The sequence below is a fragment of the Camelus dromedarius genome, chromosome 17 (assembly GCF_036321535.1).
Source record: "Camelus dromedarius isolate mCamDro1 chromosome 17, mCamDro1.pat, whole genome shotgun sequence".
Taxonomy (NCBI): Eukaryota; Metazoa; Chordata; class Mammalia; order Artiodactyla; family Camelidae; genus Camelus; species Camelus dromedarius.
The window spans coordinates 23,888,119-23,915,642 of record NC_087452.1 but is presented as its reverse complement, the minus strand read 5'-3'; the positions used below and the strand labels follow the sequence as shown (position 1 = coordinate 23,915,642).

The 27,524-nt window shown below is 38.1% G+C and overlaps 1 protein-coding gene and 1 non-coding gene across 5 annotated transcripts in view; both read left to right on the top strand.

Moving 5' to 3' along the window:
• The window catches only part of PTPRG (protein tyrosine phosphatase receptor type G), a 666,481-nt gene extending 656,284 nt beyond the window's left edge, over window positions 1–10,197 (top strand). For all 4 annotated transcript variants that reach the window (XM_064496361.1, XM_031470665.2, XM_010980956.3 and 1 more), the window contains 2 exons: window positions 4,752–4,887; window positions 5,712–10,197. In XM_064496361.1, the coding sequence (XP_064352431.1) occupies window positions 4,752–4,887; window positions 5,712–5,858 (283 nt within the window). In that variant the 3' untranslated portion in view covers window positions 5,859–10,197. The remainder of the gene's footprint in view (window positions 1–4,751; window positions 4,888–5,711) is intronic.
• On the top strand, window positions 2,442–2,548 carry LOC116158391 (U6 spliceosomal RNA). The gene has a single exon (XR_004142696.1). It is a non-coding gene; the product is annotated as a U6 spliceosomal RNA (small nuclear RNA).
• Window positions 10,198–27,524: the final 17,327 nt, after the last annotated feature.

The window sequence follows — 27,524 nt, the reverse complement described above, 5'->3', positions numbered from 1 at the left end:
TGACCATATAATCTCTTCAAACACAAAAGCTTTGTTTATAAAAACTGACCATAAGTGGAATTTGTATACATTCCCCCAAAACTCTTACCTTACAAGACCGCATTCATTGATTACAGTGCATTATATGAGAAACCAACAATGAAAATGAGGCCCCAGATCCTTATAGACAGACACTGAAGTCCCCTTATGCTTAGATTAAATTTAATTCATGGGGTACAGATGTAATAAAAATAGTAATTACGGTTTCTTAAAAGTAAATGATGGGGGGAGGGTATAGCTCAGTGGTAGGGTGCATGCTTAGCATGCACAAGGTCCTGGGTTCAATTCCTAGTACTTCCTCTAAACATAAATAAATAAACCTAATTACCTCCCCCCAAATAAATAAATAAAATTTTTAAAAAAATGATGGAGGCGCACTGCATTTCAAAACCTGGTAGGATGTAGTCAAACTACACTTAGAGAAAAAAATGTATAATCTGAGCTGCATATATTGGAGAAAAGGTTAAAAATAAAGTAAGTTTCAACTCAAGAAGCCACAAAAAGAACCAGATAAATCCATAAAAAGTACAGGGAATTAAGACATAAAATCAAACAGTAATGGTATGGGGGGCAAGGAGGAAACAGATTAAAGTCTAGCCAAAAATACAACTTTGGGGAAATGGTGAAGGAAAAAAATAGAGAAGGCATAATTTATTTATCATTGGGAAGAAAAAAAAATCTACCACTTATCTATAGTTCTCAAACGTTTTAAAAATTGTTAAAATTTGCTTAGGTGTGATTATTATGTTTATTTAAGTTCTTATCTTTTAGAGTTTTATTATAACTTATTAAAAGAATACCTGCGATTTGCTTCAAAATCCACGGGGAGGAAGCAGGCATGAAACAAGACTGGCTACGAGCTGATAGTTGTTCTAACTAAGCGACAGCTCTGTGGGAGTTACTATCCTGTGTGTATGTTTGACATTTTCTTTAATCAAAGCTTAAAAATAGAAATATTTTAAAACAAATAACACATTTAAAACTACAGCTCTACAGAAATAAATTTTAAGACTCCCTAATCGTAATAAATGATACCTGGTGGACACACGGCATATACTGTCTCTGTTCCCAGCCACTGACGCGTATCGGCTCACACATAAGCTCCAGGCTCCCCGGCTGTGAGACCCTGGCCGGCCACTTCACCTGGATGTGCCCTGCCTCTTCAACCCCAAATGCGGGTAATAACCGCACTACAGCATCGGCTGATTCTGAGGGTCACACTGGAACCTGTAAGAGCGCCTGGCACCCAGAGCACAGCGCACGTCAGTGGTTACTACAAACTCAATATAAGGATGAGTTTTCAAACTGTGAAGACCCACTGAGTTTGGACCGCATTTGAACACACAGAATAAGACAGAGAAGATTTAATGTAACCTTGATTAAGAAAAAGATAGGCCAGTGTTACTTACTTGAGTATGGGTGCCAAGGTCTAAATAAAACACTGTCAGATAAAGCCCAGTGTGTTACATTAAAAGAATGACATACATCATGAAAAAGTACGATTTATCCTAGGAATATACAAGTAGTTAAATGGTACCAAAAAAATCTCTCAGTAAATTCAGGATACTATGAAAGGAATTTCTGTTTAAAAAAAAATCAATAAACATTGGAAAGCATACAATAAAATAACACCCACTCACAGTCCCTATCCCCAAAAGGAAACACTCTTAGCAAACCAGAAGTCAGAAGCATCCTCTCTATCTTCATCAATGTTACTTCTCAGAAGCCAACAGCAAGTATTTTTATTCAATATTAAAAACTTGGAAACTTCACCATTACCGAACACAATACGATACCTCTTCACAATGTCAGAATGCAAAATCTATTGATATCCTAGCCGATGCAGTAAAAAGCAAAAGACGGAAGAAGAATAAAAGTTCGAAAGAGATAGGAGTGGCATTATTGGCAGATAAAGATGTAGCCAAGTTCCAGGAGAATCCACAAATTATTAGAACTTAAAAAGAGTGCTGCGTGGCTGGGTGCAAGTTCACCGTGTGAAAAGGCAGTAACTTCCCTATATATCAGCTGAAACCAAACAGTATGTCATAAAAGAGGCCATTCTTCAGAGTAACAGAAACTCTACGGTACCTAGGAATTCAAAATGAAATTGGTAAAGACTATGAAGAAAACTGTGAAATCTATTTTTAAAAGACCTGAATAAATGCAGAAAAGACATCATGTTCATGAACAGAAAAACACAAAGATACTAATTTCCTCACGTCTGTCTGTATATTCAGTGCAGCCTAACCAAAGCCCCAGCAAACCTTTTCGTGCTCCTTGACAGGCCAGTGTCACAATTAACGTGAAACAGGACAGGACGGCGTAGAAGGGTGGAGGTCTATGGAAATACGCATACAAGTGGAAAATGAAAATACATATGTTTGAAGTACAAAAAAAGCGCAGTGCTCGTTTCAGCAGCACACATAATAAAATTCAAACAGTACAGAGAAGATGAGCATGGCCCTTGCACAAGGATAACACACCAATTTGGGAAGCAGTCCACAGTTTTTAATTTAGGGCTTAGGGATTAACAGACGCACGTTACTGTGTATAACAAGGACCTACTGTATAACACAGGGAACTATATTCAGTTTCGTGTAATAACATACAATGGAAAAGAATCTGGAAAGAAAAAACATTTATGTAGGTATATGTGTAACTGAATCACTTCACTGAACACCTGAAACTAACACTGTAAATCAACTACACTTCTATAAAACATTTTTGGAAAGTGAAACAATAAATGTAGAGGCAGCCAAGACAATACCTAATAAAGCAATTATGACTTATTTAAACACCTATAGGAATTTAAACGAATGCGGGGAAATACAGTATAAAAAATAAGCAGATTTAAGGGCCAAAGCAGTTCAGAAACAGGCCTGTGTATATGAGAATTTAGTGTATGATAAAAAAATGCAAGTCACATCAGTGAGGAAAGACGAGACTATGCAATTAACCACGGGGACAAGTGGTCATCCGTAACTATAGGAACTAAAGTCAGACTCCAGCCTTACATCAAAACAAGAATAAGAGTCCAAGGAATTAAACAATTAAATGTAAAAAATTAAACAGAAAAATGGAGCAGAATACATTATAATTAGTGGGTTAGAGAAAGCATTCTCAAACAAGTTTCAAAAGAAGCCAGAACAAAAAAGATCAGTAAATTTGATGACATCTAAGCTACACGTCAGCTTAACAAACGATCACAATGTTAAGAGAAACAAGAGACTGGAAAACATACTTGCAAGACAGAAAATACAAAAGAACTCCAATAAATTCATTTAAAAGGGACAGACCTAATAGAAAAATGGCCAAGATACATTCATACGCAATTTCAGAAGAGGAAATACAGATAGTCAATAAACACAGAAGACGTTCAACTCCCCTGGTCATCAAGGAAAGGCAAGTTAAAGCAGCTGGAAAATCCACTCTTCACCCCTCAGCTTGGCCGAAGCCAGACTTGGAAATGATGAAGAGAAGCAAGTATTCTCTTGTTGGGAGGAGTGCAGACAGGTAACAGCCACTTGGGAGAGAAATACGGCGGCATCTTTGGAACTGAAAATGGGTCCATCTGGGACTACTACTACGCGGGGTACCGGGCCCCTCTGCACCGCTCCGCTCGTGCACAAGGACAAACAACATAAACGGCCACCCGTGGGGAAACGAGGAGGTCGGGCGTGCGTGCGGCAGATGAAACCATGAGCTTGACTGACGTCTTCCCACATTCCTAACTCTGGGAAGGCTGTACCTCAACGGCTAACAGTTTTTCCCTTAGACAAGTTAGCTCTGAAGTGGGCGTGATGGTTAGGGAGAAGTCGGCCTTATTTGCATCACAGGGGCCATGCTAATCGTCTCTGTATTCTCTGTAATGTTTTTATTTCACATAACAGTACATTTAGAAACTGCCTATTTAATCGTTTTTAACAGAACAGTGGACACAAAGCATCTAAATTCCAGTCTCATTTCTACTACCAGCCAGCAACACCACCTTGAACAATTCATTTAGTCCATCTGTTTTCTCGTCACTAAGATGGAAACTATGTGCCATCACAGGTTCCGGGAAAAACTGGAGATGCCAACCTGGCCTGATGAAAAAGTGCTACCCTGCTCAGCGTTTTTTTTTTGTGTCGGGGTGTGAAGCAAAGAGAACCATATTTTTCCAAGAATTTTATAGAAGGTGCTCATATTTGGAAAGTTCCACTTCAGTGCCAGAAATAATTACTAAATATGAAACTCGGTTTCAGAATTCTCTGACTGCATTTTTAACCACATATTTCCATTTTTATTCATATTCTGGAAGTTCAGTTTAGCTGCTTGGGATCGTTAGAACACATTTTTTCCAGAGCCTTCCACCACTTTTCTACTTGTCCAATAACCTCTAGTTAAAATTCTCAAATACTATTTTTCCTATTGTATCACCCACCTCGTCCCCAACATCAAATCGAACAGCCCTCCCAAGTCTTGAGTTTGAACTTCTCACTTCATGGAAGGTACCAAGCTAAACGTCTGGTAAAGCCAGTCTGAGAAATTTCACACTCAGCAAATGTCGTCTGTGTGCTCACCTCTCAGTCTCTCCCCTTGCCCCGCATTCCATTCACTTTTGTGTTCTATACAGTCTGCTTCCCTTCCATGTACACATGTGATGGTAATTTCATTCCAGTGTATTCAGTCGTTTAGTGAATCTGAAATCGATTTTTTTTTTCCTCCCCAAGGTACGGCGCAGTTTCAGCAGGAATGCTGTGTGCCCTGACCACCTTGTCCCAGCAGCTGGAGAACGAAAATGCCGTGGATGTTTTCCAGGTTGCAAAAATGATCAATCTTATGAGGCCTGGAGTATTCACAGACATTGTAAGTACTCTGCTTATTTGTGAACCCTGTACAACATCAGTTGAAACTCCGGCTCGCCCTTTACAACAGTGGTTCTTACCTGGGGGTGATTTTGCCCCCTAAAGGATGTTCAGCAATGTCTGGAGACTTTTTTTGATTGTCACAAGTGGGGATGGAGTTAAGTGAGTAGAGCCCAGGATGCTGCTAAAGGTCCTACAGCGCCTAAGACAGCCTTCCACAAAATGCTTGGGACTTTTAAGATTTGCAAATGTTAACCACTACATATAAAAATAGATTTAAAAAAACAAATTTCTTCTGTATAGCACAGGGAACTATATTCAATATTTTATAAAAACTTTTAATGAAAAAGAATATGAAAATGAATATATGTATATATCTGCATGACTGGGACATTGTGCTGTGCACTAGAAATTGACACACTGTAACGGATGTACCTCAATTCAAAAAATTAATTGATTTTTCTAAAAAAGACAGCCCTCCACAATAAAGAATTATCTAGGCCAAATGTCAAAAATGCTAAGGTTGAGAAACTGTTTTCCAGAGTATAGCATTCTCAGGTTATAAAATACGGGTATCCTGTTACCTCAGTGGCCTGTCGACACTGAGAATTCATTCCAAGGTAGCAGAGATCAAAAGGACACGAAGAAGGAGTAGGTCTGGATTATAAAGGATTCCAGTGATTCTTTGTGACGTTTCTTGGCATGAACACATACTCCTGTTTCTCTAGTCTGTTTTCCACAGTCACAGTTTGAGTCGGCATTTCCACCTGAGGCGAAGTGATGAAGCTGTCCTTTGGCTCAAAGTGTCTCCCTCTTGTTTTACAGGAACAATACCAGTTTGTCTATAAAGCAATGCTCAGCTTGGTCAGCACTAAAGAGAACGGAAATGGTCCCATGACGGCGGACAAAAACGGTGCTGTTCTGATTGCAGATGAATCGGACCCTGCCGAGAGCATGGAGTCTCTGGTGTGATCGGGACCCTGCAAGGGCACTTCATTTGTAAACCTTCTGAAGACTGAGAACTTTTTTGAGGCCTTTTTTGCCAGACTCTAGGTTATAACAATAACCCAGTTACTTTTTTACACTGATAAAAGTTTTGATATTTATTTTTTGCCATTTTATGTCTTAATGGTATCCTACTGAGCATTTGCACCTCTGTTCATTTCTCACGGTGAAACGCGATCTTACCTAGTTTGCACTATATGATCAGTGTTACTGCCTATAATCTAATACTAAAGCGAGCCCTGATGTGACATTCCATGACCGCATACACGCTACTTTTTAATTCAGTACAGTGAAGGTCTTTGTTAGGACAGTGAATCTTGATTTTTCTTAATCATTATTATTATTGCTCAAGTAGTTGCATTCTACTAGCAGGCAATGCTGTACTTTTCCTCAGTCCTCCTGTCCTGTTTGTTTTGTTTTGTTTTGTTTTAAGGCACTGTTGAATACTGAATGCCTTCTGTATTTTAACGGAGTGGATGAACATTTATCCTTTTAGAGAATAGCAGGTTTAGGGGAGCTACTAAAAAGGTCTGCCAACCTCACGGCCTTGAAAGAGTTCCATTTACGATGGTGAAGATGTCCATTAAGAAATGAGAAGGTTTAAGAGTTGTTTCATGTGAACATCACTTATTAGTTACAAACTTATATTCATAGCTTTAAAAAAAAATGCCCAACTGTGTCAAAATAAAGGATATCTCTGTATTACGGTTTTCACAGTAGCTATGTGGACAGTGTGTGTTATTTCCATTTTGCCTCTGAAATAGCAACACCCCAAAGTCAGGGCCATCTTTTACAAAAGAGAAATGGCAATATTTCACACACCTCCAGTCATGAAACCCTTTAGTGAAGCCTCCATTACTGCTTCACAGTTTCTAATGCCATACCTCACAGCAGGTGGAATAATGAGAATTTCTGCAGGTGTGTAATTTTGAAACTAGTCCTCTAAGATATTCCTATTACTCATATATCGATCTAATAAAAAAAAAACTACCTATATAGCTAACATTCTTTTCTTTCCTTTTGTGCCAAATGTTTCACAATAAATCTCATAATTGTATACATTCTTCTGTTTAGGATTAAGTTGAAAATACCATATTAGCAAGAGTCTTGGGACTATCCAGACTCCCACACAGGGATAAGTCTGACTTAGAGAAAATCAGAATCTTGAGTAAAAGGGGATAGTGACATTTTCAAATAGTTTTTAAAAGGAGGAGACAACGTTGTGTGCTTCTGTGTAGTCTAGGCTTAGGAACAACAGATTCACTTCCATAAGAGAGGCTGCTCATCATTACAGAGCCCAACCAAGGAGGTGACCTCTTGGAGCTGTGTTCACCCTGCAGTGCATCATGGGAAAATCAGGAGCATCAGTTAGAAAAATAAGCTCCTTACTCAGATCTGCTTCCTCTGCTGCATATTTGCTTTTCAGGGACAACGTCTGTCAGAAGTGAAGCCATCACCAGAACTGGGCCTGTTAGAAAGAAAAGGGTTTTGGGTTTTTGTTTTTTTTTATGTCAATAAACTTCAACAAAAAGTCCACACTGGTTACTATCATACTGTCTGGATAGGCACTGAAACATTCATGATAACCAGCACTGAGATGCTGCTTATCTTGAGGTGGCTTTCTATGAAGCCTGTCAGAGAGGAGCTGAAGGCCCCAAGCTGCGAAGGAGAGACAGGCTCCAGGCCAAGCCCAGGAGTTCTGACGCACAAGCCAGTTGAGCAGAGTTTTCATACGTAGCTTGCCAGGGTCCATCTCATCTTTTCATCACATAGATTTCAGCCACACAGGATAGTCCACTGTTAATGAACCGTGTGGGCTAGGCTGAGAAAAGATGCAAAGTGAGCCAAGTTTGCTAAATGGTATGTGCCAGGGACACAGACACCTTTACCACCCCTCTGCTCCCATCAGAGGGGACACAAAGACATTCCACCTAATACTTAAGCAAGCAACACCACAACTGCCAGGTGGCTGAGGGAAATCAGGAAAGGTTTCAGACCGTGGCAAGGGCTAAACCATGTTGGTCAGTTAAGTAGGTTACTTCCGTTGTAGGCAGGACTGATACGAGCTCTTTTCAGTAGATGGCACAATGGACTTGACTTTGGGAAGCAACGTTCAAGGTGGGGTTTGTGGTCCCTCCGTAATTTTTTCTTAATAAAAACAAACACTGATTAGAAGACACATGGCAAGTATTCCCTTCTGTGCTGTTTACAGAGGGCTCAATTCACTTACTGTCCAATTCTGTGACCATCTCTTAGATGAGTATCAGAATCACGGTAAAGAGAGAGAACCAGTGAATAGAATAGAAACATTACAAGGAAGGCTTAGACGTTCACTGAGTGTCTACCGCAGGCCTGAACCAAAGTCTACAAATCCTGACCCGCTGAGCGATGAGCAACTGCTATTTACCCATCCTGCCAAAGTGAACCAAACACACTTCACTGAAGACAGGGCAGTTCCTCACTTAGACCAGAGTGTACCCTATTACTCTTCATTTGTTATTGGCAGATACACGCTTGCATCTTTCCAGAGAGTGTTTCAAAGATGGCCTTTTCTTTGAGACAGAGGCATGTTGCTTAACTGCATAACAAGGTTTACTGCCCCCTGCACGCAGCAGGAAAGACAGCGATTGCAAATTAATGTGTGCTATTTTATAAAAATTAACTTGGGGTGTATGAATGTAGCTCTAGGTAAACAATGCACACACATCACTCAAAAGTGAATTGCAATGATCAGAAGTGGCCATGCTGGACATCAGAAAAAAGACATCTTACTGCCATCGAGAGAACTCTTTCTTGCATCCAAAACCACAATATCATCTTTCATAGTAAAAAAAAAAAAAAAAAAAAAAAATTAACGTCTGAAATTTGAGATGATTAAGATTAGCTGAATTGGTTTTCCTAATTTGTATGCCTTGGAGCTTTTTAGAGTCTTATTTCAAGTTGAAGAGTCCAGCAAGGTCAGAGAAGGCTATGGCATGTAAGGTCTGGCTGTTGCAGTTTATAGCCCAGAGTGACATACTGAAATCAACAAATAACCTTAATTGTTTTATAATGACACAGCACAACTGCCTTGTTATGAATTTTTTCTTAAATGCATATATACTGTATTTAAAAATTAAAATATAGATACCAATTTACCAAAGATACGTATTACTAATTCTAAGCAAAAAATTTAGAAACAGAAACCCAAGTTCATCATAATTTAAGAAATAATAATCAAAATGTAGTTTGTCTTAAGAATTTAGCAGTTATACTGGAAAATACATTTTCAACTCCTGTCTCCTAAAGTTTATGTTCAAATGGTGCCAGTGACTTTTTATATGAAGGGAAAATGCCTGCTTTTTTTTTTTTTTTTTTAAAGCTGTAATTTCACTTACCCCTTTGCGCTTGCCCTTCGTTGCCATTTAACATACAATACTGGCTTTACTTAATCTCTAGAAAGAAGGCATGCTACCAATAGGAGGGAACTGTAATAATGATATTTGGCCTCTACTTTGTCTTAGCTGTTAAACTGTTTTTAGTATTTTTGTTAAATATTTGCAAAGGGAAGCATTTTCTACAGAGGATAATTAATTTCAAGAAAAATATCTTGAGTTTTAAGAAATAAACATCTCCAGAAAAGGAGACAGTCGATTTTATAAAATGTCGCAACTCTCCAACATTTGGGGTAGTGACTCCTTTTTTGTTAGGACATTTGAAACTAGCAAGCAGCCATTGTTTCTAAAAAAAAAAAACAAAAAAACTCAGCCTTCGTGTCGATTCATGTTTCTTTCACTTCATTTTGAAATAGCTAAAATCATTAAAACTGTAAATATTTTGTTGCTTGGATAAGCATCTTCTGGGAACTTTGTATCTATGGTATATAATCATAGAATTTTATATTTTCATATAAAGCTAATTTTTTTCTAGTTTCAACTCTGTCATAGTTTTTTTTTTCTTTGTGGTGGATATGTGAATTCAACTTTCTGTGTATTGAAGTAGCAAGAACCATCTTTGCATTCCAAAATAATCCAACGTGTGTTATTTCTTTGAGGCAGTGATCGTGAAAGTTGGGTTTTTTTAATTTCACTGACCATTTGTGCAATAGGATTAGACATAATTAGTCACTGAATACATTCGTTGCATTGACCCGTTTGGAAAAAGTGTTGTTGTTTTTTTTTAATTTGTTCAGGGGGGAGGGGTTTTGTAACCTGAAATTTTTCCCTTTTTTCTTCTGTTTAAAACTATATCAAATCATTCTATTATAGTGTTATTTAATATGTAAATTGTATTGCTATACATAAAATAAAGTATGGTTTTTGATGTATTCATTTAGTGCTGAGCATTTCTATCAAAATAATCTATATCCAAAAAAAATCAGATTACTTGTTTCTCTTAACAGGTCACATTTATACCCACTGACCCTTGGTCTTAGTTTTTATGGTAGTAAAATGATTGCTGGTAGTCATCTTTGCATAAGCAGAAAACCAAAAAGAAATGGCTTTTCTGAGTTCTTCCTCCTTTACAGAGTAAACGATGACACAGTTTTACCTGAATATTGAATCAAACTCTATTTCCTTTATGAGTCTGCTGCTAAGTTACTAGAAGTATTTCTCCACTTTATCAACTAGATTTGTAGCAATTTCTCCCTATTAACATTTACTCTGTAGGATGAAGGGCATATCCTGGCAACACTTTGGGAGAATTTATGAAATACATACATACAGCATCGCTACAATTGCTTCTGCCTATGAGGAATTCTGACATTTCCAAACAGGGGTCCCAAACTCGGCAGCTTGGGTCCACTGTTCTCTCTGAACTTTTACAGGCCCTACATTAGGATTTCAACTCTTACCACCAGGGCTCCCGATTTTTCCTTCCATAGAGAGAAAGAACTGGGAGTTCATTCTCCACAAGTAACTGGAATTTAAGAAACAATGTATTAATCTTTTCCAGTGGTGTCTGGAAGAAAGACCAGTCCAGCACAAAAGAATGAATCTCTCTAATGATATAACTCAAGTCTTCCTCACACTCCATCCATGGGGACTCAATACTCCGTATCACAGAGTCCACAGGAGGTCACAAATTGATGACCTGTAGATCATAGTCACTCTACAGATATATTTAGGCTGTAATTTTAAAAATTCTTTAGTTTCCAACATCTAAAAAAATGAAAACTTTTATATTAAGATTCAGATTTCAAGTTCCTTTTAAAAGCGTGGGTGGTATTACACCACCTGGCTCATGTCCTCACATGGTCTTAACAAGCTGGAGCGGAGTGGCTGTTGCCCCTTTTCGGTGACGCATCTACCCTCCAGTTCACCAGAGCCTGCATCTGACCCGTTACATCATGTCTCCTCGTCATCGGTCTAACCTGCCTGGATCTGACGAGCAGTTGCATACGAATTTTGAGACCATCTTCCATCTCAAGCTGGTAAACCAAGAACTGAAAGCACAGTAAAAGTATTTAGTATAAATTTATAAAATAAATACCAATATGCTCTTCCATCTTTAAAATCCTGTGAAGCCAGTCAGGATGGGGTAGTGGGGGCTCGCACATCGCTAACTGCTTCTAAGTCCACTCAAGATGCTTCCATGAAGCAGCAGTTAGGACTGTTCAAAATAAGTAACAAACCAGTTCTCTACTCCATGGCAGTTACTGTCCAGGATAGAACTCTAGAGAAGGAAACACTTCTGCTACCAAGAATGGGGCCATGAATTAAGAGTGCAAAAAGCCACTGGTCCAAAACCCCATTTTCTGACAGTTAGTTTAGACTTGAGAACATTAAGATTTAGAAACAAGTCACTACTAACCATGCCTTGATTCAGAGACAAGATTAAAAACACTGGTTTTACCAGCTCATACAATTTAATAACAAAAAAACAAACAACCCAATCCAAAAATGGGCAGAGGACCTAAAAAGCAATTCTCCAATGAAGACATACAAATGGCCAATAGACACATGAAAAAATGCTCAATCTCACTAATTATCAGAGAAATGCAAATCAAAACTACAATGAGGTGTCACCTCACACCAGTCAGAATGGCCATCATCAAAAGTCAATGATAAACACTGGAGAGGGTGTGGAGAAAAGGTAACCCTCCTACACTGCTGGGGGGGATGTAGTTTGGTGCCGCCATTATGGAAAACAGTATGGAGATTCCTCAAACAGCTAAAAAATAGACTTACCATATGATCCAGCAATCCCACTTCTCAGCATATATCCAGAGGGAGGTCTAATTCGAAAAGATACATGCACCCCAGTGTTCACAGCAGCACTATATACAATAGCCAAGGCATGGAAACAACCTAAATGTCCATCGACTAGTGACTGAATAAAGAAGCTGTGGGGTATTTACACAACGGAATACTACTCAGCCACAAAAAGAATAAAATAATGCCATTTGCAGCAAAGTGGGTAGACCTAGAGATTGTCATTCTAAGTGGTTTAAGCCAGAAAGATAAAGAAAAACACCATATGATATCACTTATATGTGGAATCTTAAAAAAAAAAAAAAAAAAAGGACACTATGAACTCACCTACAAAACAGACTCCCAGACATAGTAAACAATTTTATGGTTACTGGGGAAAGGGGGTGGGAAGGGATAAATCTGAGAGTATGAGATTTGCAAATGTTAGCTTCTATATATAAAAATAGTTTTTAAAAACGCTTCTTCTGTATAGCACAAGGAACTATATTCAATGTCTTGTAATAACCTTTAATGAAAAAGAATATGAAAATGAATACATGTATGTATATGCATGGCTGGGACATTGTGCTGTGCACCAGAAATTGACACACTGTAACTGACTACTTCAATAAAAAAATAAAAATTAAAGTAAAACTGAAATAAAATAAAATAAATTTTAAAAATACTATGGGATCAGCTGTTATAACAGGATACTAGGTATGAAACATTTTCCAGGCAAAGATACACAACAATCATGCAAATTTAAACTGAACTTATTAATAATATTATTTATTAAGACACCTTTGGCCGGGACAAAATTCTCACATTGTGTTAAGAATATCTGAACTGGTTTTGTGTTGGAGCATTCCCAACAGGCTGCCCAGGATTCTTTACTTTTAGGCTGTCACCATACCAATAACCAAACACTCTCTCTCGTAGACGCAGCATGTCCTATTCCTCCCTTCATCCGACTTCTCAAAGGCCTCACGTGGGTGCGTGCATGTGAGCACCCAGGCCATAGAATTCCTAAACCATCCTCTGGCTTTTAAAAATCACCCCAGGATTATCAAAAAGCATAAAGGAGTCCTTGTTATTGTCAAAAGGATTTGGGCCTAAATATGCCCTGAAATTCTGAACAGCACTGAAGAAAACATAAAATGCTGCAGCCGCTGACCCCACCCCCATCTCCCTCAACAGCTCCCCCTTTGCTCAGTGTTACAAAACTGTGCTGGGTTAGACTCTTAGGAGACCCACGTCTCTAAGGAAGGGTGTGCACTAGAGCAGGTGGACTATGGCCGCTCAGCTGCAGTCTACTGCTAGCAGTCCTCTCACATGCTCTATTCATAAAACAAACCCCAATGAAAGGCATGGTTTCTTACGCTGTAAAAACACTCCAAACAGAAATACAATCTGGAACTTTATGGCATACCCTGACACCTTTACTGACAACTGGGTGCTGTTTTACATCAGAAACCTTAAGTAAAGGACTTAGGGCTACTCTACCCCAATAATTCAGACAAAAGTCAGCTCAGATCTAACTTCCCTGTTTCTGTAGCTTGTAACCTCTACCTCCCCTCCCTTGCTCCTATGTAAGGCCAACCTTCCACCTTCTATTACTTGTAGGCGGCCCAGGCCTTGTCCTCTCAAGGACTTCGTGTGTGTCATTATCCTCCTCTCAGCTGAATCAGATACTTCTTTACTGAATCATTCATCATACAGATATGCTCTATTATCACCAACTTAGAAAAACCTCTCTTGAGCCAAGGCTCCGTTGACTATCATCTCATTGTGCTGTTTCACTCTGACTATAAAACTTCTAGAAAGAGTTGTCCGTACTCACAAGCTCCATTCCTAGCTTCCATTCTCTCAGCCTGTTTAAGTTGGGGCTCCATTGTCCCCACAGCACAGCTCTTATCAAAGTTCTCCAAACACCTTGTTCTTTACCTTCAACTCCACTCACTTGTCACCAGATTGACCACACTGCTTTCTGCTTTCAGCACTCAACAAATATTTACACAGCAACCACTATGCACCAGGAAGGATTCTAGGCACTAGGGATAAAGAAAGCAGTTCACAAAATAAAGTCCTTGACCCCTTGGAACTTACAGTTGACAGACAACAAATACATAAGTAAAATTTAATAAAATGGCAGGTAGAAGGGCAAAGAAGAACACTAAATCAGAGAGGGGCACAGGGAGTAATGGGGGAAGACAGATAAAGTGGTCAGGCCCATCTACTGAGCAAGAACACAAAGTTTAGAGGTTGACACATCTCTTTTTCCCTATGACTTTTCTTTTGATGTCTCTCTTACCTCACTGGTAAAGAAGGCTCTGAGAACTATGTGGCGGTCTGAGAAATGAGGCTCCGTTAGGTACTTCTGGAGAGTGAAAATTACTCAGGATTTAAAGACAACTTTTTTCTCCTACCTCAATACCTGCATAATTTTTTCTCATACCTCAATACCCGCTATTTCTCAAGTTGCCGTGCGTGTTCACTTCATATTTTCGACCTCTAACTGTTGGCCTGCCCCAGGCTTCTGTTTCAGTAGCCCTTTCCCCCAATATATATCCCTGAACCCAGGTAATTCCATCCAATCCCACAGAATTAAATGCTTCCTATATGCCAATAATTACCAAGGTATATCTCTAGTTCCAACCTATATTGCAAACTCCAGATTAATATCCAACTGATTTTTTAACATGTCCACTTGTGTGTTTAATAAGGATCCTAAATTTAACATGACCCAAGCACAACTCTGCCCCTCACCTCCTCCTCCTCCTATCTTCCACCATCTAAGTAAATAGCAGTAGCATCGACTCAGGTAAAAACCAGTTATCGTGAAACAATCCAAAAATGATTTGGACAAGCAAAATCCAAACTATTCTAAACATAAGAAAAATAGCTGAACAGATACTTCACCAAAGATACGCAGAAGGCAAGTAAACACAGAAAAAGACGCTTGATATTATTGGTCATCAAGTAAATATAACATAAAACCACAAGGTCATACACTTATTAGAATCAGTGAACTTGAAAAAAGGTTAACAGATGGGACCTAAAACAAAATGCAAAGAGAAAAAGAGAGAACAAAAAACACTACAGAGAATCCAAGGACTGTGGGCAGCATCAAACACTGTAAATACATAGAACCGGAACTCCCAAAGGAGAAGACAGAAAGGGGCAGAGAGAATACTTGAGGAAATAGTGGCCTAGATTTTCCAATATTAATGACACCAAGTCACAGATACAAACGGCTAAGAGAAAACTAAGCAGGATGAACTTTAAAAAAAATCGCATCTAGGTACATCACATTCAAATTGCTGCAGCTCAAAATCAACGAAGAACAGCAACGCACATTACTGAAAAGGAGGGTAAGAATTACAGTGGATTTCGTGTTAGAAGCCATGCAAGTCCTAAGACAACACAGTGACAAACGTAATGGGTTGGGAAAAAAAAAAACAAACTGTCAACCCAGAATTCTGTATCTAGTAAATAGGTTATTCTTTCAAAATGATTTATGGGAAGGAGTAAAATATTTTTTATATTTAGAGCCATACCCTTACAAGCTGTTTTTATTTTCCAAATATAAGTCAATACTTGCTGGAGGTATTTTTTCCTAGTGATGTTCCATAAATCTGGTTTAATGGAAGCCTAATTAGGAGCTGTTAATGTATTTAGTTTAGGGAAAAGCTTAGGAGATTAGTACAATCCCTAAGTAAAAAAAACTGAGCTAAAATTAACAGAGGGAACGCTCTTACATAATCATACTTTTCTTTTGCCATTAACATAAGATTAAGTTGCTTTGTTAAAACAGTCCCATAGACCACAGAACACTACATTCAGATTTACATCCACATTATGCAGTGTGAGAAACAGAAATCAAAAAGGCAAGATTGAATTCATTATTAGAGAATAACCAGTGTATTAAAAAAAATACTTTGGCAGAGTGTCCAAAGAAATCAAAGCACAATGTTGACTTTGCAGCATGCAGGCTATCTGCAAGCCACACAAGATACAGAGCAAAAAGGATAAAAGAATATGTTTAATGAATGTATTTGAAAAGATGGTTTTAGAGAAGGCGAGTACCAAGCTGTTAATTAATCTTCCTTTAAAAACCAATTTAACCTTGTCAGTCATCTTTAGAACATTTCAATAGTTCTCTTCCTAAACTGCATCAAATGTCAACTCTTGACTTTAAATATGTCATCATCCCTCCCTTTAAACACCACCTTTATCTGACCTTCTATTTCTTCTTCCCTTCAGATCACACCTTTGTTCTAGCCACTTCCAATCTATTCACTCACTGATCCACAGACCCACTCTTTCATTTCTATTTATCCCTGTCATTCCTCTCACTTCACTCCTACCCAATGTTCAGATGATGAATTTCCCCTGGAAACTGTTTCTCAGTAGTTAACCTACAACCATACCACTTGATTCTTAACTCTCGCTATGACAGCTTGCCCTAAAACTATTCTCTACCTTGTTAAGCAGGTGTTGTTCCTGAGACCTTAAAGGTGGGGGGCGAAGAATAAGGTCATGAGATATGTGTTACTCTGTAAGAAGAAACCAGCATTAACAGATGAAGTGGCCAACATCCTCAAAAAGCTGTCGGTGGAGTGGGGTCCCTTGAACATAAAAAGCGGGAAGATAGAATATACAAGAATATAAGCAGACCCGCAAAATTAAATAACAATACATGACAGTTTATCGTCAGGTCCCAAATAGATGAGAATTGTTAACATAAATAAGTGCCACAGGAGTTCAAAGAAAACGTTCAAGAAGGAAATGATGCCTCAGTTGAACCTTGAAAGATGGGTAGATTTTTGAATGACAAAACAGGTAGTGAAGGACATTCTGTTTACCTAAATGTTGGGGGAAATCTTGCATAAACAAAATTTGCATCATAAAAAAATGAGAACTTGGAAAAGTAGGACGAGGTCTGTGCCATGGAAGACTTTAATTATCAAGCTACAGAGTTTGGATTTTGTCTGAAGGTCAGAGTCACTGAGGACACAGGGGTATCAGTGACGTTACTGCCAAAGAAAGACTATGAAACAGACCGTTTGTCTGATTCACATCAGTTTTCTCAACTTTTTTCATGAAAACATACCTCTACTGAAAGATAAATCAGAATTTTCTTGCAAAGCTTTGGAATAAAGCTCACTCTAAAGTGTCTCTAAGAATAATTGCAAAATTTAAATACAAATAGTGCAACTCTCTTTTAAACAGAAAGTCAGAAATAACTGAATTTTTTCATTCATCTGAGGGTTAAAGAGTATTATAATTTTCTGCTTCCAAGAAATATCTCAAAGTCCAATAGAGTTGTTAATCCTCTCCTGGGAAACTTTGTGGGTTTAAAAAAGCTTTAAATTTTAGATTATGTACTTATCAGTGATTTTTGAAGTTTCAGAATGAAAAGTGGATATTCAGTTCTTTTGAGTCTAAAAAGCACAGGAAAATCAGTTCACAAAGCCTAATAAAAAAATAAAAAGCTAAGGATACTACTTTTAAGATTTAGTGTCAAAAATCTACCTTTATTTGCACATTAAATAAGTGAATAAATATCTTTATTCACATGCTCAATAAATTTAGAGTTCATCAGTCTTTTCAAGTCTTGTTATTTCAAAGAATATACTATCTTTGACAAAATGGGAACTGGAAATTCAAAGAATAAATCTGAACTAAAATATACCAGAGACCTGCTATTAAGGAAACCTTAGTCCATGAGATAGAACCATCTTCTAAATTACGCAATTTATAGTAAGGTTTGGTTTTTTTTTAACCACATGTAACAAGACTATGTGTGATACAGTCTAATAAAATAGATCCGCTTTACCATTAATGCGACTCAAAAATGCAAACTCCGTATTTCATATTGTCTATCAATACGGAAAGCCCTTCCGTATGCATTATTTCATGTGGCCCTCATAAGTATCCTGTGAAGTTGCGAAGGTAACAGCTTCCCTTTCTGGCCAATGATGAAACTGGGTTCTTCCGTAGGAAACCTGGAGCTGGGATCCATGTGTTCTCATTCGGCAACAGGGTGGTTTCACCACACAGTAGCTCTCCCACAGGTATCAGTGCAGGGCTCCAGGGTGTTTCAGGGGGAAATGTCAGACTCTTTAGGTTAAATTCACAACACAAGCTGGGCTAAAACGTCTATCATGTCTGGGACAGGAGGATGAGTTAACTCCTTCTGTATTTCTTTTCCTATAAATGCTATGTTTAAGGGTGACCTACTCTTAGTCAAGGTAGAAATTTCCCATGGATGTATTTGTGTATAGGAAAGTTGGCAGAGAAATACATTTACATAAAATAAAGTTTCCTTCTTCACAGAACTTTCTGTAAAGTCCTGTCAGTACTCTCAGACTATGTTTAAACTGTCAATGAAAACAAATGATCTTAAAAAAAAAAATTAAAAGCATTCCAAGCTGTCAGAAAACTTGTCTTACACAAATAGATGAAAAGTTCACATGCAAAACAAGATTGTAACAAAAACTACAAGAAAATCTTCAACAGTGCTGAAATACTTCAACAATTTAACGTATTTTCTATGTTGCGTCTACTGTGACTTCCTTCTCTACCAAGAACTTGTATACAATGATACACAAAAAGAAGAAAAAACTATTTAAATAATTATTTCTTCTTATTTCTCTAAATCCTTATTTATCTGACAGAAATTCGAAGTATTACTGTGAAACACATCTCCAGGATTTTATCGTGAATGTCAAATGTTAAAATGACAGCGCAGATTCAAAAAAGATAACTTTCCAATAGATTTTATATCACGATAGAACTCCTCATGCAAAATCACACCATGAATTTAGTAAGTCACTTATGAGGATGTGGTTGTACACAGCATGTTTAACACACCACTTTAAAATTCTATCATACAATATAGAAAGTCAAATTTCTAAAATTGAAAAAAAAAAAACCAAAACCTATTGGGACCACTGGCTACAATGATAGGCCAATATGTCAAATGTACATCACTGAGAGAGCAGAGTCCTAACTTGCAATGTCTTCCTAACTTGGCTTCTGTGGCCCTTTCCAAACTTGACATCTCTCTTCAATCACTCAGTACCACAGTGGCTGGCTAGATCTTATCTATTCATTTCTTCGACAATTCAGCTACGCAGAATAGGGCTAGGTGCTGTTCTAGATATTAAGCATACAGTAATCACCGAGACATACGAGGTTCCTGCCTCATGAAATGTATACTTAGCGGGTGAAAAAGACAACGAACAAGTAAGCAAATATATCAGATGCACATGTTTATGTGTATGTCTGTGTACATGTGTACACACACACACTTGCATGCAAATATGTGCCAGGGAGAGGTAAGTAGTATAAAAAAAATAATAAGTTAAGAGGATAGAAATTAATGGGAACTAATTAAATTTAAAAGCTTTTGCACAGCTAAGGATAGCATCAACAAAAAAACAGCCTACAGAATGGGAGAAAATTTTCACAACTGATGTGACCAACAAGGGGCTAATTTCCAAAATATACAAAAAGCTCATACAGCCTACTATAAAAAAAAAAAAAACAACCAAATCAAAAAATGGGCAAAGACCTGAGTAGACATTTCTCCAAAGAAGACATCCAGATGGCCAACAACCACATGAAAAGATTCTCAACATCACTAGCTGTTAGAGAAATGCAAGTCAAAACTATAATGAGGTATCACCTACACCAGTCAGAATGGCCATCATTCAAAAGTCTACAAATAATAAATGCTAGAAAGAGTCTGTAGAAAAGGGAACCCTTCTGCACTGTTGGTGAGCATGTAAATTGGTGCGGCCACTATGGAGGACAATATGGAGGTTCTTTGAAAAACTAACAATAGACTTACCATATGATCCAGCAATCCCACTCCTGGGCATGTATCCGGAGAAAACTGTAATTTGAAAAGTCACATGCACCCCGGTGTTCACAGCAGCACCATTTACAATAGCCAAGACATGGAAACAACCTAAATGTCTATCAACAGATGAATGGAGAAAGATGTGAGATACACACACACACACACATACACACATACACACACACACACACACACAGGAATACTACTCAGCCATAAAAAAGAGTAAAATAATGCCATTTGCAGCAACATGGATAGCCCTGGAGAATGCCATTCTAAGTGAAGCAAGCCAGAAAGAGAAAAAAAAATACCATATGATATCACTTATATGTGGAATCAAAAAAAAAAAAGACACAAATGAACTTATTTACAAAACAGAAACAGACTCACAGACATAGAGAATAAACTTATGGTTACCAGTGGGAAAGGGAGTGGGAAGGAATAAACTGGGAGTTCAAGATCTGCAGATACTAACTACTATGTATAAAGCAGATAAACAACAAGGTCCTACTGTATGGCACAGGGAGGTATATTCCGTATCTTACAATAACCTACAATGAAAAAGAATATGAAAAGGGAAAAAAAGGAGGACAGAAAATGATGGTGAAAGGAATTATTTTTGACAAGGTAGACAAGCGAGGACTTTCTCAGGGAGTGACATGTGAAGAACATAAAAAGCTCTGTGGAAGATGTTCCAGGCAGGGGGAACATGAGGGCAAGGCTCCCGAGGCAGGACCTGAGCTGGGCAGACATCAGCAATATCAGAGTGAACGTGGGGGAGGCTGGTGAGAGATGAGAGCACTGGGAAGCAGCACCGGATCAAGCAGGGCCATGGGAAGGGACGTGGATTTTACTCGAAGGGCAATGAACAGCCACTTCAGGGTTTGAGGAGGTTGAGGAGGAAAGCTACAAGTTTCAACTGTGTTTTGAAGAAAATTAGTCTGACCATAAAGAAGACTGCAGAAAGGGGGAAAGTAGAAGAAAAGGCAAGGAGAAGGCTAACCACGCCCTAGTCTTTCCTACTTGCATTTTTGGACCCAAAGTGGCACGTGCTACCTAAGGCAAGTTACTCTCCAAACCTAATTTAAGGTTATTTTCTGAAAATGAAATTAAGAAGGTTAAAATGCAAAGAATGGGAGCAGATATCTGTAGCTATTACTCAAGAGAATAATGGTGAAAATGCAATGGGAGATTTTTTAGAAAGATCCCAAAATCTGATTTTAAAAGAACTAAAGTGTAACCTCAAAAAAGTAGGATTAGATGGCAACCATAACTAAAAGATCTAAATTAATCCATTTGAGAACATGTTACAAAAAAAACAATGAATTTACAAAATGAGAGATACATTGAAAGTTGCAAACCATCAGTCCACTGGTGTGTGTGTCCACGTATCTGTGTGTTTTGTTGTTTTTTATTTGAATTAATTGCTAACACTGAAAAATTGGAAGATTTCACATGAAAATCCAAATTTCTGTCTTCACTTGAAAATCAGAAGTTCTGACAACTTAATATTCATGTGAGGAAACAATTCATTAGAGATGAGTAACAATTACATCAATCATTACAAAATTCTAGCAGAAACTTCCTAAAAAAAAGGGATAAATTCTTTTACTTCATTTTTGAGTAATATAGGACTGCTTTTTGTTGCTTAAAAAAAAAAAAGGAAAAGAAACAAAGCATGTATCATGTTGCCAAGTTTATATTCAACATGCATTTATCAAGAAACTTATTATAGAAGGATTTCCAGTCAAGATGGCAGAGTAGTAGGACCACGAGCTCGTCTCTCCACTGCAACAAGACCACAACTGACTGCTAAACAACTGTTGGAAAAAAAAAAAAAAAAAGACTGGAACCCAGCAAAAAAGATCTTCCCCCACTGGAAACCAAGAAGGAACCACAGTGGGAAGGTAGGAGGGGCACGCTCACGACATAATCAGGCCCCATTATCCACAAGCTGAAGAACAATTAAGTCACAGAGGCCCTCCCACAGGAGAGAGAGTTCTAAGCCCCAAGTCTGGCTCCCCAGGCGGGGTTCCAGCATTAGGAGGAGGAGGAGACCCCAGGACTTCTGTTTTTGAAGGACAGTGGGACTTCACTCCACAGGACTGGGGTAAACAGAGACTTCATTCTCTGGGGATGAGCACACTGAATCTCACATGTGCCAGGTCCAAGGGCAGAGGAAGTGATTTCATAGTAACCTGGGCCAGACCTGCCTGCTGGTTTTGGAGGGTCTCCTGGGGAGGTAGGGGACAGCTGCAGCTCACCCAGGGGACATAAAAGCTGATGGCGGACATTCCCGGAACATTCATCTACATGACCTTTCCTGAAGGCTGTCTTTTTGACTGAATCATTAGCACCAAGACCTAGCCCCACCCAGCAGCCTGTAGGCTTAAGGGCTGGGAAGCCTCAGGCCAAACAACATAGCAGGTGGGAACACAGCCCCACCCATCAGCAGACTTCCTGAGCCACAAACACCTCTAGACTCAGCCGTACCCACCAGAGGCCCAGGACCAAGCTCCACTCAGCAGTGGGCAGGCACTGACTCCTTCCGCCTAGAAAACTGCATAAGCCTCTAGTCCAGCCTCATCCACCAGGAGGCAGATACCAGAAATAAGAAAACAACAACCCCAGAGCCTTTGAAAGTCACCCACAAACACAGGCCAGACTCTACACTAGGACCAGCTCGACTCTGGCCCTTGGGTGATAAGAGAGGAGTGTACTGCTGGGATACACAGGATGTCTCCCACACAGGGCCACTTCTCCAGGGCTGAGAAATGTAACTAACCTACCTAAAAATACAAATAGAAAGGTAGACAGTATGAGGCAGCAGAGGAATATCTTCCGGGCCAAGGCACAAGATAAAATCCTAGAAGAAATTCATGATGAAGAGATAGGCAATCTATCTGAGAAAGAGCTTAAAATAAGGATGGCAAAGATGTTCAGAGAACTCAAGAGGAGTATATAAGCACAAAGTGAAGTTTTTAGCAAAGGGTTGGAAAATATAAAGAACACCAAGAGTTGAAGAATAAAATCACTGAAATGAATAACACACTAGGAGGAACCAAGAATAGACTAAATGAGGCAGAAGAATGGATCCGTGAGCTAGAAAACAGATTAGTGGAAATTACTACCGAAGAACAGAAAAAAGGAAACAGAATGAAAAGAAATGAGGATAGTTTCAGAGAACTATGGGACAACATGAAGCACATTAATATTTGCATTACAGGGGTCCCAGAAAGAGGAGAGAGAGAGAAAGGACCTGAAGAAATTTCTGAAGAGATAATAACCAAAAAGTTTCTTACCTTGGAAAAGGAAATAGTCACCCAAGTCCAGGAACTGCAAAGAGTTCCACAGAGGATCAACCCAAAGAGGAACACACCAAAGCACATAGTAATCAAACTGACAAAAATTAAGGATAAGGAGAAAATATTAAGATCAGCAAGAGAAAAGCAACAAATAACATACAAGGAAACGCCAATAAGATTATCAGCTGATTTTTCTGCAGAAACTATACAGGACAGAAGGGAGTGGCACGGCATATTTAAAGTGAGGAAAGGGAAAAACTTACAACCAAGAATACTCTATCCAGCAAGGCTCTCGTTCAGATCTGATGGAGAAATCAAAAGCTTCACAGATAAACAAAAGCTAAAATAATTCAGCACCAACCAACCAGCTTTACAACAAATGTTAAAGGGACAAACCACAAGAAAAGAGAACACAAAGAAGAAAGAGAAAAAAGACCTACAAAAGATTGCTTTGGCAATTCAGGGTCTTTTATGGCTCCGTACAAATTTTGGAATTGTTTGTTCTAGTTCTGTGAAAAATGTCATAGGTATTTTGACAGGGGTTGCATTGGATCTGGAGATGGCTTTGGGTAGTAGGGCCATTTTGATAATATTAATTCTTCCAATCCAAGGTCACAAGCTATCTTTCCATTTTTTTGTACCACCTTCCATTTCCTTCATTAATGTTTTATAGTTTCCAGAGTATAGGTAAACCTCCTTGGTTAGGTTTATTTCTCGGTATTTTGTTGTTTTTTGATGCAATGGAAATGTTCATGCCAGTTATAAAGTTCTGGTTTTTGCTGTGAAGACAAAAAAAGTGAATGAAGCCCCCTCTCCAATAAAAAAAAAAAAAAAAGAAAAGAAAAGAAACTATTATAAACCAACACCTGCTGTTAGGAGTTTGTAGTCAAGGGAAATAACTCCAAGGACACAGAAACTCTCCACGGTGGGATCACATCTTACTAGAGAGCCCACTAACATTTATTCTACCAACTCAAAAGGCAAGTGCTAATTCCAGGATCTGAGAGGTTCAAGGTCCAGCTGCAGGAGGCTACCCTGAACCTCCACACCTTTGTGGCTGAGAGGCAGAAAGACGGCGCCTGTGCCCTGAGTGCAGCGCCTACAAGGTTTTGGAACCACATGACCTGGGGGCTCACATGCAGGCCCTGTGCCCTGGGTGTCAGCTACTGCCTAGACCATGATTCGTTTGGAAATAAACACAGGACATAAATTGCTACATACCAAAAAGGGGAGTTAATCAAGTAAGTCCTCTCAAGAGGATTTGGTTATTTCATATAAAATCTGCAATCAATAAAATTTTTTAAACATATCACATCCTTTCCTTCTCTAAGCCACCTGACAAATGAGACGAGACTAATCAGGTCTCCTCTAAGTCCTATTTGTGCTATTTGCTAGACACCGTATCAATGTACAGTAATCGTAAACCAGAGGTGGCTGCACGCCACCTCTACAGAAGGACAGTCTATTCAAAGAGCTGAGGCCATGAGAACAAAGTACGATCTGACAAGCTTTTCTTTTCCCTTATAAATATTACCAGAAATGTAATTTTAGTACCCTAAAAGCAATAAGCTAACATTGTGATTTAAAAATACTTACATGTAAAAAACAAATGTATTTTTAAGTGCACAGCAAAGAAAAGTAAAAGTAATCTCAAATGAACACACTTGGATATCTGTGCCAGATTTTGGAGTAGACTTTAATGGAACAAACTTTTTATGGAAATAGGGTTTGCTTATATTAAAAAATTTCAAGATATTAAATATGTAATAGTTTTCCCAATGGCATATGGTTTGAATCAATACTGGTAAATAACTGTACATAAGATAAAACTGCACTGAATTACATGTTGGTGAAAATAACAGAATAAAATAGGTGTGTGCCACATTACCAGCTGAAAAAAAATCCTGCAATTACAGGCCTACCCTATTTAGCTCATTTGTGTGTAATTACATTTTATACACGTTTGTTTAGTAATGTCAATCCTGGACATCATTTTGAGAATATAATTAACTGGATGGTAGGACGGAATGTGTGTTTTACTATTTTTGTATTTCTGTATTTCAAACAAGTTGGTCTTTGTTAGCTGTGTTTAACTGCCATCTAGAGTTAAAATGAATCCATTTCTTTTTCCCTTCACTACTCTTCTTTAAAATTTTAGGCCAGCATGTTTAGTCCCTATTTCATATCAAATAAATATTCTTCAAATAACAAAACTGTAAAATAGTAAGTATCCAATTTTTCAAAGTACTATTAACATTTGTACCAGCCACAAATAGTTTAAGTGGACTAAAAAGTGAGGCTCACATTTAATCTAATTAAAACATTACTTTTGACTGTATGAACAAAGCAGTGAGCAGTTAATACACATTGGACTTAAGGATATACATTAAAAACGTCAAGGAAATTAATTTTCAGTCTATTCCTATAGCCTCCTATTTGTATTTTTTTTTCAGCGCCCAAGAAAAGCAGACTTACATGTAAAGCTATTCAAGAGTTATTTCATTTTTTACACCTGAAAAATCTGATTATGCAAATTAGTCAAGAATCAAGTGCATATTTAATTAACATTTTTAATATTCTTATATTAAAAGTGGCATTCGTTTCCAAATCTGAGGTTTGGAAGAATAAGCCATCAGTAAATTGCTCAGCTCTTGTAAGAAAGTCATTACTGGAAAGCAATGCCAAAGAGGTAATTAAGAGAAAAATAAAATCATATTTGAAAATAAGACCTGATACTCTAGCAAAAAAAGAAATGCATTCACCCGAAATGTTTAAAAAAAAAAACAACAAACTAGATAAAACATTTTCTCACAGTGTTCATATATACATGACAGATATGGGTGTTTTTTTTTTTTAAAAAAAGTATCTGTCCCAAACGCATTAAACCACAACAGCCTTTGCTGACAATATTTTTACACATCATTAGATCCTGAAACAAAGATGGTGCAACGCAGTAAAACTGCAACTCTTATTCTTCCAAAGGAAAGTATAGAAAAGCTTTCAAGGGGATGCAGATAGCAAACAATAACAATGAAAAACTGGCGCAAAGAGCCTTGAATGTTCTCCATAAGCACAGCTGCACCGCATCACACAAAGACGGGACTGGCAGAATCAATGCTTACCAGGTAGGCAAGTATGCATTTAAGAAGGTTTTTAACTAAGTACTCAAGAGTGAACTAATGATAAAATTACAGGATTTGTAAGAGCAAAACAGTAGGCAAATGGAGAAAATAAATAGGCAGGAAGGCTGTGAAACAGAAAATTCCTGCTTCAAGAAAAACCTGAGTTAAGAGTTACAGTGAAACTAGTGAATGAATTGAAAGCCACTGGGAAATCAAGGAGACAAGATATATAGATAGACAGACAGATCTTTATAAATTATACCCAGCTTGAAGTGTGTCAGTTTAAGACAGAAGGATTGGATGCGTTTTAAATGACTAAAACTTGAGAAGTAACAAGTATATGTATGTGTATATATATATATGTATGTCTATGTATACAACGTACAAAGGATTTGCTAAGAATTACCATGTGTGCTGTCAACTTTAAAATTCTAATGCTTCCTCAGATAAATTTTAGAATGGGTGAGGTTTTTGTCTCCCTAGAAGGAAAAGGCATATGCAAATTGTCACTGGAAATTTCTAGAATTGAGCATAATTTTGTCAGCATGGCTTTGTTCTCTCAGTCAAGAATGTTTACAATGTAGGCACCAGCTGTGACAATGTTTCCTCTATTGCAGAGTTTTATCTGATTTTATTTGATTGGACCTAGACTGATAGCTGAGTCTTTGACCAAAGATCCCAAAGAGGTATCTGGTCGTAAAGTCTCTCTGGCCAAAATCCATCAGGGGCCAATTTAAAGCATTTCAGATATATTCTGAGTGTAGAATATTTTTCCATAGTAAAATGGACAGTCCACAGCTATGGAAAAAGGTAAAATTCTAATGATTTTATTTCAAAGTGAAAAGTAGAAATACAGGCAATTGGACCCATTTTACCAAATTTCAACTGGGTTTTCCCAAAACAGGAAGAAAAACTAACTTCATTTCAGGCGTGAGGGCTTCAGTTTCTTAATATTTGACCATCCAGAGGAAACCCAAAGGAGGTCTAAAAAGACGGCTTCCGTATAAGCCATAACTGTTTACGGTTAGTAATTTGGACTCTTTGAAATTGTCAAGGATTCTGCAATACTTTTCATTATTTCTTCCTCTTTAAATCTTGTCTTTCCTTTCTCATCCTCAAGTCTTTCCTTTCTATCCTCATTTCTATTCACTACTTACACCAGTCCC